The following is a 12,679-nucleotide window of genomic DNA, read 5'->3' on the forward strand; positions in this document are numbered from 1 at the left end:
GGAAAGGGGCTTCCCCTCTGCCCAGTGCCCACCCACCCAATCTCCTCTCCTCCCCTGGGTCAGTGTTGGACTATGACCTCAGAGACAAGGATTCGAATCCCCACACAGCCATGAAGCTCACTGGGTGACCTTGGGCCAATCAGTGCCTCTCAGTCTCAGAGGAAGGCAATGGTAAAACCACCTCTGAATATTGTTTACCATGAAAACCCTATTCATAGGGTCAACATGAACCGGCCCGTGCACTACGTTCTGCTACGAAGGCCCTCCTCCGGGTGCCAACTCACAGGGAGGCCCGGAGGGTGATGACAAGATCTAGGGCCTTCTCAGTGGTGGCCCCCGAACTATGGAACAGTCTCCCCGAGGAAGTACGCCTGGCGCCGACTCTGCTCTCCTTCCAGCGCCAGGTCAAAACCTTCCTATTCTCTGAAGCATTTTAAGTTACACTGATTTACTTTTTAAAATGTTTATTGTACTGGATTGATGATTGTATTTTAGTATTATTTTGTTATTCATTGTATTTTTATGCTATTTTATGTTCACCGCCCAGAGAGCTATTGCTAGTCGGGTGGTATATAAATTTAATAAATAAATAAATAAATAAATAAACATAAGTTGGGATCGACTTGAAGGCAGTCCATCTCCATTTTCAAACATGATTGTACAGAAATAAATCCCATTGAACTCAAAAAGAACCAAATGATCAAACCCACTCCTCCCTCCTATCCCTTCCCTCTTGCCCCTTCCCTCCCCATCCTCATCCCCTTCCAATCCCCCCTTCCCTTCCCCCTCTTCCCCATGGTCAGTTTTACCTATCTTAAGCATGATTGCAAGGGAGTAAATACTATTGAACTCTATAAGCATATGCTCAGAGGCACGTTACCAAATTCTTCCAAGGTACACAGGAAGTGGATTGGACTGTGAAAGACCAACCCAAATTGCGTATGCATTTTGACAATGTAGGGCAGTCCAGTATCTCAGAGAGGAGGTCAGGTCTCCTGCTCCCCTGGTGCAATCATTATAGCTGCCCAATTTCCCTGCTTTTTAAAGTTTGATAGAAATAACTGTGGGCTATAGGTACGTTCTTAAACCACAAGGTTTTCTGCCTATTAGTGAATTTCTTTGCTTTTTAATCTGGGTGGTAAGAAATGGAATCCTGTGCAAGCTTGCTGAGAATGGATTGATCATTTGCATGCTTATTGAGTTCAGTGGGATTTACTCCCCTGCAATCATGCTTAAGATAGGTGAAACTGACCACAGGGGATGGGGAGGGGAGGAGGTTTTTTGCCTATTAGTGAATAATATCAGAACTGAGGATACACAGTGAAGTGGATTGACAGAAGTACTTCTTCACACAGTGTGTAATGATATAATCCAAAAAGATGTGACAGCCACTAGTTTAGATGGCTTTTAAGAAGGACAATTGGGACAATGTTGCAGTAATGCACCTCTGGTTTGTATATGTTACTTGAGCTTGAATTTAAATTGGACTTACTTCTGTGTAGACATGTATGGGATTAAGTGATAGCCCATTACCTTTACTGTACAAGGTTCTAGTCCTTAGTACTGTCTTTAATGAGACAGAATACAATCGTAAACTGAAGAATACTTTCTTCAGCTTTTATTAAGGTTGTCAGGCAGTAAGAGGGATCAAACAATATTTTTATTTATTTATTTATTATTTAATTTGTATCCCGCCCCTCTTCCCAGCAAGGAGCCCAAGGTGGCAAACAAAGCGCTAAGAACACTTTAAAACATCATAAAAACAGATCTTAAAATACATTAAAACAAAACAGTGTTAAAAACATTTAAAAAAACAACTTTAAAAAAGGGTTAAAAACATTATTAAAAAACATATTAAGCAATTCTAACACAGACGCAGACGGGGATAGGTCTCAACCTAAAAGGCTTGTTGAAAGAGGAAAGTCTTCAAAAGGCGCCGAAAAGATAGCCTGCCTAATATTTTGTTCCCAGTGCATCTCTAAAATGGGAATGAACAAATAAAAACTAAGATGGCCAAGAAAATTCCCTGCAGGAGGTGCAATTGAGATGCCCGTATTCAAACCTAGTGGAATATGTGATATATTTATTCCCAACTTTTCCACCACCAATACTTGCCTCCAAAATAAATGCTTAAAATGTTGTTTTGATGTACAGACAATAACATAGGGCTAATGAAGTCAGTAAAAAGTTAAAAAGTCAGTAGAGCAACATGCACAATGGCCACGTTTGCACACAATGCTAAGCCAAACCATGGCTTAGTAGAAATTGGCTGAGGAGGAGATGCTTTGCTCCTGTCCAGTTCTTTTAGCTGAGCGTGGTGGTGCAGCTAAGCCAAGCTTTGGCTCAGCATGTCATCTGAATGCAGGATTGTGGTTTATTTATTTATTTAAAATATTTCTATCCTGCCCTTCTACCCTAAAATAGGACACTCAGGGCAGCTCACAATAAAATCATACACAATAAAAACACAAAAAATTAAGCTCTCTCCTCCTTAACCACAATCTGTACATTTGTAACCAAGATTTGTTCTTCGCTATAGATCATGGTTAAGGAAGAGAGAGCTTATTCACAACCCTGCATTCAGTGAAACCTTGACTTAGCACTCTACGGACCTAAAAAGAGGGGCAACGTGGATGTGAGATCCTCTCCAGAAGCTTGCATGCTTGTGCAGTCCTGGTAAGCCATAGTTTGGCTTACCATGATGTGCGAGCCAGGCCAATGGGTGTATTGGGTAATCACAGTTAATGCCAGCAGACATTCCTATGACCATGGTGTACTCATAGTTGCTGCCACCACCAGCAGTATCTAACTGCCTTGTCTGCACATTAGGTTTGTCCATATGAATGCCAACCTCAGGGTGGTCAAAACAGATCAGGTGATGAAAAAAATGTTTTGGTATTGCTTATAATTGTGCAACAAGCAACAAAGCAGTATCATTCATACTGTCACCTCAGCAAATCAAAGAAAATAAAAATTGTATGAAGAGCAAAACCAAAAAATATCCATTTCAATAGTCACGGAATTAGCTATTAGTTCTAATAGCGGTGATAAGCCAAATATTCAGCAGCTGTTTCATGATTTCAAACATCATTATACCCTATGAAATGGCAGCTATTCCTTCAAATCCTAAGCTTTGTATTTACCTTCTCTTAAAAAGCCCTTTGAATGCCCCTAAGCTGTTCAGAAGAGAACATTGCAATAGTTGATGAGTGTGCTATTATTTTCAGGGAGTTATGTCATACATTTGGCATTTATTCACACTACCATTCTAGGCAATCCTTGCCAAATAGACAGTGCCAGTGCTAGCCCGAGCAGTTGGAAATGTGTAGCATGCAATGGCCCATCAAGGTCAGAACAGTCCAAAGTATTACAAACCAATGGTTGTAATGTGAGCATGTGAAGCAGCAGCTACAGAACATATACTATGTAAAATCATGCAAGAATCCATTGCTCCCTCTAGTGCTAAAAATGAAGCCATGTAATATTTAATAATTTTTAAACAATAAAAAACAGTCATGTAACGCAGCAAAATGAAACAAAACAAAAATAACATTCTCTCAGGGAGGCAGAATTATTGACTCTATGCATCAAAATAGCATTTACACCTCTATTATATTCGTTGCACATTATAAACAAAAACAATAGTACATATAAAACTTAAGTTTTAACGTGAGTCCAATATTCCTAAAGGATTCCACTCATCCGTCAAAGAGCCATGAGCCTCTCTCTCATTTACTCGACCAATACACACAACCAGATTGGAGTGCTAAGAGTTTTATTTTATTTCATTTACAGCATTTTTACACCATCCATACATCATGTACAGGATTATTGTAAACAGGTACTGTAAAAGACTTTGGGACTCACCAATGATTTTGCATCCTGCTCAGAATGGATTCTGCAAACTCTCTTATAAGCAGTGGCGAAGATCTATGTACTTCTAACTCTAACTAGATTCCTAATTTAGCAATACTCCTGAGGCAAATTCAACTGTTACATCAATATTCCTTGATTTGAGAATCCTATGAATTGTGTATTGTACAGCACTTTCTTTTGCCTCTTCCGTATGTAATTCAATGGAAGACCCTATGACAAATTTCGTTGGACGACCCTAAGTTCTAGTACTGTGAGAGGAGATAGTATTTCTCTGTCACCATACCATTCATTATTTTATAAATTTCCATCATGTCTCCTTCCAAAATTGTTTTAAAACAAAAAAAACCTACAAAAAATTCACAAATGTTTTAGCTTTCCCTCATATGGAAGGTGCTTCAATTCCTGTCCCTTTTCTAAACCATGTCTAGTTCTGTGGTATCTTTTTTGAAGTACCATAACTAGATGTCTATAACACAGTGTTTTGCATATGGAAGATCCCAGAGTCAATCTCTGGCATCTTAGTCAAATGCGATCTGACTGCAGTTCTTGGAAAAATCATCGTTGGAAAACTGCTTCTAGCCAGAGCAGACTTTATCAGGTCAGATGGACCAATTGACAGTATAAGGATTTATATGTTTGGAACCGTAGTTGGTACAACTAATTAACATAATGACATTATTATATCTGTAGTTTTATTTGCAGTCCCTTTCCCAGTAATTTCTATTGTTTAGCTGTTTGTATGATTTCATGTGAAGCAACACGAATCCTACTGTCTTGCACTTATCTTTCATATTTTTCAGGGCTATCTCCATCATTTTTGAAAACCACTCTCACATGATTTACAGAGCAACTCCCAAACAGGAGATAAGAAAGGATTTACTCACCGATCAATCACAACCTCTTTTTGCCGTAACAACCCTTCTTTGATTTTCATGAGGGATTCCCAATTATTAAAATCCTGAAAGCCTGTGGCTGAGTAACTCTGATGTGGTGGTCCACTCAGAACCTGCACAGAAATGCATATAAGAGACAAATACCGTCAAAGAATAGAAAATATCCCCCCAGGATTTATACTTTTAAAAGTATTGTTAAAGTGCTTAACTGGGGGAAATACACATTTAGAAAGCCAGTTGGAAACCAATCCTTCCTTTGCTGTTCCTATGGGATGAAGAAGGACCATGGCTAACAGTTGTTTTGCAGTTTATAAAGTCTTAACTGACAGCTTTGCTTTGCTTTGCCCTTTGGTGTAACTGAAAGCTAACTGAAGAGTTATATGTTAGCTTCTATTAGTCTGATTTTTCACTAGATTATTATTTGGAGGCAAAATAAAGCATCTTGCAGCACATCAGCTATGCTGTTAATAGTCTGTATTATATAGTAGAAATCCATGAAATCAGATCTTGCAGAATAACACAGGTTAGAGCAGTAACATATGATGTGGTGTGGCAGAGGCACTTACATGACCTCCCAGAAGATGAGCTGCTGCTGCTTATCAGGAGGTAGAGGTGGTGGTAAGGTGCAAATGCACCAGCGGAGCCAATCCAGTATGTTTGCACCATTCTGCCATTTCCACCACTTTGCCCACCCCAGTAAGCAGAGGTGACTCATCTGCCAGGAAGTCAGGTGCCTCCACCCTACCATGCCATCCACTACTGGGCTGTAGACACTATTAAGATGACCATCTCATTCTTGAATAAATGTTGAATAAATGTTATTATGAGATTAATAAAAAGTGAAATACTGATGTTTGACAATGCCATAAAAGCTGCTAGTATTTCAAGTTGGTATCTCAAAAGATCGTGGTTACACACTCCCAAAAAAAGAACTGCCCTTACCAACAACCACACAATTAACCGTCAATTCCAGACCCTTATCAAACACATGCTAGTGAGGACTTTGAGTCAGTCAATAACATTTTAAAATAAACAATGTTTGGAAGAAATGCTACTGAGCAACATTGTTTTTTAGGACATTTGGGAAAGGATTCACTGTATTTTTAGACTAGATTCTGTCCTAAATTGAACACCGCAGTTTTCTTTTGGGCAGCAAATAAGTTGATATCTACTGCGTCTCATAAAATCAATTGATGGACTGTAGCAGTGCAAAGATACTATGCTATTATGAATATGTAAACATGCAGAATAAAAACAACCCTGCTGGATCACACCCAAGACCCACCTAATCCTATTTTCTGTTCCTACAGTGGCTAACCAGATGTCTATGTGAAGTGCGTAGAGACAAAGATTTATGCTTTTTAAAAAAACACTGGCGCTTGCCATTTTCTTTTAAAGTGATCAGGCTTAATTGTTTTTGCTCCTTGTTCCAAAGCACACACTTTATTTTTCCACTACTTGCATCCAACTTTTTTTTCTAGTGCTATAAATACACTTCCCTTGATACTGCCCGGAACAACAAAGGCGCTCTTGATTTATACAGAACACATGGTGTTGAATATACACAACAGGTTCCTAAACAGATTAAATTCTATGTTACTGAAAGACTGTAATATTCCTAAAAAATTAAGGTTAAAATCCTAAAGGATCCCATCAACTACGGTAGTTATTTATTATTGCGAAGAATCCCAAAGACGATAAATGTTCAATTTTAAAAGTAAGCTGCTTGAGGACTGTAGGTGAAGTGGTTTTGAAGTTTAGCATGGTGGGAAATTATTTTGCAATAAGTAAAGAAATAAAATCACAATATCAGGCTTTTAAAAACAATATAGTTTCTTAATTAGAACATTAGGCTGTTCTAATCTAATTCTCTAAATATTAAACCTCATGTATTACTGGTGAGGCTTTGATATCAGTGTGTTCAGTTCTGGCTTTCACATTTTAATCATACAAACACACCAAAGATAATCCCGTGAGTAATAAAGATAGCAACAAAGATGGAACATACAATATACATGGTAAATGGGTAGACAGAGCACAAGTGCTTTAACAAAAGAAAGAGTAAAGAGATCATGAGAGCGATTTTCAAGCACTGCCTTGCTTGGATAGCACCAAGTGGCTTCCATTAAAACTGCTGCTAAAACAGAGAGGGGAAACTCTGTTTTAGCAGCAATTTATTTTATTTATTACTTGATTTATATCCCATGCTTCCTCCCACTAGGAGCCCAATTCAACAGGAAACTGCAAGGCGCAATCTCCCTGCCCATCAGCAGATGTCACGTATAACATTAGGTGTAAAGCAGATAGGTGTGGTTTAGGGAAAACAGCCTGGAGGGCCAAATTTTGACCTATAGGCCAGAGGTTCCCCATCCCTGATCTAAAGGAAACCTAGAAATGATACACCAATTATTGCAAGGGCTGCTAAGAAAAGAGTAACAAGCAATGGACTCATATTGCATCAAAGCAGATTTAGGTTGGCAATCCACATTAAATTCCCTAATAGTAAGAATGGCAAGTCTACATGAAACCCACCACTGCAGAGAACTGAAGTAGGTGACAAAAAATTATTTCCGTTTCTGATTCTATTGCCTCTTTAATTGGACAGAAAGTTACTGATGAAATGGTGCATATTTTCTATGTGGACATCGCACTTTTGATTTTCATAGGTAGAGAGTGCTTTCACTCACTGGTGAAGCCTGTGCGCTCCTGCTGCCCTGCTTTTCCTCCTAAGGCCACTTCCAAGCAGCAGCTCTTCCAGGACCAGCATCCTAGGGTAAGGCTTTGGAGTAACCGTGTTTAGTTAGGCAGTATCATTACTGTGCCATCCACACAGATTTGCTGGCTCATATGATCAGAATGGGTAAATACACTTTTGAGCTGCAAGTAGCAGATAAATGATTCAGTGCCCATGCCACTCATTATAGCACTTCAGCTGCTGAAAGAAGCAACCTTCTGGAAGCTTCGTAAGTTTCATGAAGACCACTTCATGTATTATTTTGCACTTGGGGACTGATTCCTCAGTAATAAACACATGTATATTCAATTAACAAAAAAAACCTTCTGGTTTAACATGTTGTGTTAAGGGCTTTCTATGTACACTGAAGCTTCAAACCGCCGGAAAATTACAGCTGTTAACAGCCACAACCTTCACAGATATAACATTTAGGTTACATTGATATGGTATGGTATACAATCTTGTGATTAGTTCCAGCTTCACCACTGCCTTGGAGCTGGATGGCTGTTTGTGGTACAGTGGTGAACCAGATTTGTCTGCTCACTGGAACAATGGAAGCAAATGGAACACTGGAAGCTACCATTCCACATTACAAGTATTCAACTGGCAACCAATATCATCCACAAAAAATGACAGATCACAGTCTCAGCTGCTACAGTGCCTTGCAAAAGTAATCAGACCCCTGACCAATGCTCTCATATTACAGAATTACAAATGGTACATTGTGATCTCGTTCTATATGATATTTTATTTTGAAACACTGAAACTCAAAATCAATTATTGTAAGGTGACATGGGTTTTATGTTGGGAAATATTCATAAGAAACAAAACACTGAAGCATGTTGCTCATTCAACCCCCATACATTAATATTTGGTAGAGCCACCTTTCACTGCAATAACAGCTTTAAGTCTTTTGGGGTAGGTATGTACCAGCTCTGCACACAGTGTCAGAGGGATTTTGGCCCATTCTTCTGGGCAGATTCACTCCAGGTCATTCAGGTTGGTTGGGCGTCACTTGTGGACCACAATTTTCAAAATGCGCTACAGATTGTCAATGGGATTGAGGTCAGGACTTTGACTGGGCCACTGTAGAACATTCACCTTTTTGTTCTTGAGCCACTCCAATGTTGCTTTGGCCTTGTGCTTGGGATCACTGTCTTGCTGAAAAGTGAATTTCCTCCCAAGCTGCAGTTTTTTAGTGGACTGAAGCAGGTTCTCTTGCAGTATTTCCCTGTATTTTGCTCCATCCATTCTTCCTTCAATTTTAACAAAATGCCCAGTCCCTGTTGATGAGAAGCATCCCCACAGCATGAAGCTGCCACCACCATACTTTACTGTACAGATGGTGTGTTTTGAAGCATGGGCAGTGTTAGGTTTGTGCCATGCATAGCGCATTGAGTTTTGGCCAAAAAGCTCTATCTTGGTCTCATCTGACCACAAAACCTTTTCCTACATCGCAGCTGGGGCACTCTCAATCTTTCTGGCAAACTCCAGATGGGCTTTCAGATGGTACTTTTTGAGTAATGGCTTCTTTCTTGCTACCCTCCCATACAGGCCAGTCTTATGCAGAGCTCTTAATATGGTTGACTAGTGCACCATTACTCATTCCCAGCCACTGGCCACTGTAGCTCCTTCAAAGTGATTGTTGGCCTCTACGGCTTCTCTCACAAGTCTCCTCTTTGTTCGAGTGCTGAGTTTTGAGGGACAGCCTTTTCTTGGCAGTGCCTGCGTGGTGCGATGCAGCTTCCACTTCCTGATTATTGATTCAACTGTGCACACTGGGATATCCAAACACTTGGATAATATTTTGTACCCTCTTCCTAATCTATGCATTTGTATTACATTCTCTCTCACTTCTGTAGAATGCTCTTTGGTCTTCATTTTCCTTCAGAAACACAGCCTGACCAATGAGCCTTCAACAGTGGGGTTTTTATCCTGACAATGTGACAGCAACTTTAATGGTTCACAGGCGGAGGCCAATGGTAAGGTAATTGTGACCTCCATAGAGTAATTTCTTTCATCTGTGTAAACTTGGAGCTTCCACAGCACAGGGGTTGAATACTTATGAAAGCGGCATGTTTCATTTTTTTGTTTCTTACAAACGTTTCCCAACATAAAACCAATGTCACCTTACAATAATTGATTTTGAGTTTCAGTGTTTCAAAATAAAATTTCATACAGAACGAAATTACAGTGTGCCATTTTAAATTCAGTAATATGAAAGCATTGGTCGAGGGGGTCTGATTACTTTTGCAAGGCACTGTATATCATCACAGAGGATTTGACAAATACAGGTAGCTATTTAAGAGAAATGCAGAAAGCTTATATTCTGAATTCTGAGCTCCATTAACAACTTTGTGAGAAATTAAACAGCAACGGAGTATATCATCATGGTCTTTCAACTGACACCATATTAACGCAAATGCATCTGACAATTCTACAGTTTGGCAGAAGACTGTAAATAGCTCATAAAGGCACTGACACCTCCATTCTTGTTCAGTCTTAACTAAACATTAATTCTGCTTCCCCTTTCCTGGTTATCCTACTATACAAGTAGTCAAAAGAAGAGTCAATGTAATGGTAACCAAATATTGAGGAAAATATTATTTTTGTCTCATTTGTGATATTCTAATTCATCTTCTTTTCTTTATAGCACCATCTGGAGCCAGCACACTGCAGTGACAGAACTGTTTCCAATGGGGTGACTCATATTACATACCTATGGACCAGCTAAAAATCTTAACACATAATGTTAAAAAAAATGAACAAAGAAAGCAGTTCCTGCACCTAAGTTCGTAACACATTTGCCTGAAAGCCTTCCACTTATATTCTGGCCAATATTATGGACAACACTTCTAGGTGGCGCTTCAGATGACTTTCAGAGCAAGTGTGTCTGGAATTTTCCAGAGATAACAGAAGGTCTCTCCTAAGTATAGAAACACTTGTTTTAATAAGTGTTCATATTATCTTCCCAGTACATTTGAATTCACTAATGGTCATCACAATATTTCACCATGTTTGAAGCTACAGCAAAACACCAGTATTATAATGTTCTCAACAGTGAACAAGACCACATACTAATACTAATTCTTATAATAATCCATCTGGTGTCAGCACTACTGTTAATAGAAAGATCAAGAAAACAAGCAATGCCAAATGCTGTGGCTGACTGACAATAAAATAAATCTTTGGATTGCCTATGGCCAACATATATGCAAACACACAAATACACTTTAAGTATACTCTTCTGTGAAACCTCTATAATAAATATTGTAGAAGTGTATTGTAACTGTGACATTTTTATCTGTATTCATGTAGTACAGCTGTATGATGTATAAAACAATGTTTAGGTACAAGGTTGTTTCCAAATGGAGGGTTTTCCAAGTGTTGCATACACACACACACAAATGAATACATATTCATTAATGAGGAACATGTTACCAAATTCTTTCAAGCTACGCAGGAAGTGGAATGGACTGTGAAAGATCAACCCAAATTGTGTTTGAATTTTACAAATTTGTAGAGCATACAATATCTCAGAGAGGAGGTCCTTCATCTTGGTCCAATCCCACTTTCTATATGATATGTTCTGTGTATTAAACAAGTAGGGTGATAAATACACCCCTGTCTCACACCCTTTCCGATGGGGAACCAATCGGTTTCTCCACATTCTGTCCTTATAGTAGCCTCTTGCCCAGAGTATAGGTTGAGCATCAGGACAATCAGATGATGTGGCACCCCCATTTCTTTTAAGGCATTCCATAGTTTTTCATGATCTACACAGTCAAAGGCTTTGCTGTAGTCTATAAAGCACAGGGTGATTTTCTTCTGAAATTCCTTGCTCCATTCCATTATCCAACGTATGTTTGTCATATGATCTCTGGTGCCTCTTCCCTTTCTAAATCCAGCTTGGACGTCTGGCATTTCTCATTCCATATACGATAAGAGCCTTTGTTGTAGAATCTTGAGCATTACTTTACTTGCATGGGATATTAAGGCAATAGTTTGATAATTACTGCATTCCCTGGGATCCCCTTTCTTTGGAATAGGGATGCATATTGAAAGCTTCCAATCTGAGGACCATTGTTTTATTTTCCATATTTGTTGACAAATTTTTGTCAAAATTTGGACAGATTCAGTCTCAGTAGCTTGTAGCAACTCTATTGGTATGCCATCTGTTCCTGGTGATTTGTTTCTTTCAAGTATATTAACAGCAGCTTTCACCTCACATTCTAAAATTTCTGGTTCTGGTGCATGCACTATAGCTGCCCAATTTCCCTATGTTTAGTTTGATAGCAATATCTGTTGGCTATAGGTATGTTCTTAAACCACAAGGGTTTTTTGCCTATTAGTGAATTTCTCTGCTTTTTAATCTGGGAGGTAAGAAATGGGATCCTGTGCAAATTTCCTGAGAATGGATTGATTATTTGCATGCTTAATGTGTTCAGTGGGATTTATTCCCCTGCAATCATGTTTAGGATAAGTGAAACTGACCATGGGGGAGGAGGGGAGAAGAACGAAGAGAAAGGAAGAAGGGAGGAGCAGGAAATAGAAGAGGAGAGGGGAGGGAAAAGGCAGGTCTGATCATTTGCATGCTTAATGAGTTCAATGGGATTCACTCCCATGCAATCATGCTTAGGATAGGTGAAACCAACCATGGGGGAGGAGGCGAGGAGAGGAGAAAGGGGGAAGAGGGAGGGAGGAGCAAAAGAGAGGGCATAGGAAGGAGAAGGAGGAAGGCCAGGTTCGATCATTTACATGTTTATTGAGTTCAATGGGATTTACTCCTGTACAATCATGCTTAGGATAGGTGAAACTGACCTGGGGGAGGGGCAGGGAGGGAGAGAGGGGGTAGGGAAGAGGAGGGGACGAAGGGGAGGGGTAGGGAGGAAGGTTTAGGGGATGTGGAGGAAATTGGGTGGTGGGCACTGGGCAGATGGAAAGTCCCTTTCCTTTCCAAAAGGAAAAGATTGTAAACAGTATCATTGTTTTTCAGGGTTTCCACCACCTTTTTTATTCTACAGCAGGCACATGTAATCTCCCACTCAAATTTAAACCAAATCTGTTCCTGGCCACATCCGCACCAGACATTATTCCACTTTAAACAGTCATGGTTTTCCCGAAAGAATCCTGGGAAGTGTAGTTTATGAAAGGTGTTGCTAGGTCTGGAGATGCT

The 12,679-nt window shown here is 39.6% G+C and overlaps 1 protein-coding gene across 8 annotated transcripts in view; it reads right to left on the reverse strand.

Moving 5' to 3' along the window:
- CEP85L (centrosomal protein 85 like) overlaps positions 1-12,679 on the reverse strand; it is a 146,038-nt gene that overhangs the window by 38,579 nt on the left and 94,780 nt on the right. For all 8 annotated transcript variants that reach the window (XM_061623704.1, XM_061623702.1, XM_061623703.1 and 5 more), the window contains one exon: positions 4,761-4,882. In XM_061623704.1, the coding sequence (XP_061479688.1) occupies positions 4,761-4,882 (122 nt within the window). The remainder of the gene's footprint in view (positions 1-4,760; positions 4,883-12,679) is intronic.

The sequence above is a fragment of the Rhineura floridana genome, chromosome 4 (assembly GCF_030035675.1).
Source record: "Rhineura floridana isolate rRhiFlo1 chromosome 4, rRhiFlo1.hap2, whole genome shotgun sequence".
Taxonomy (NCBI): domain Eukaryota; kingdom Metazoa; phylum Chordata; class Lepidosauria; order Squamata; family Rhineuridae; genus Rhineura; species Rhineura floridana.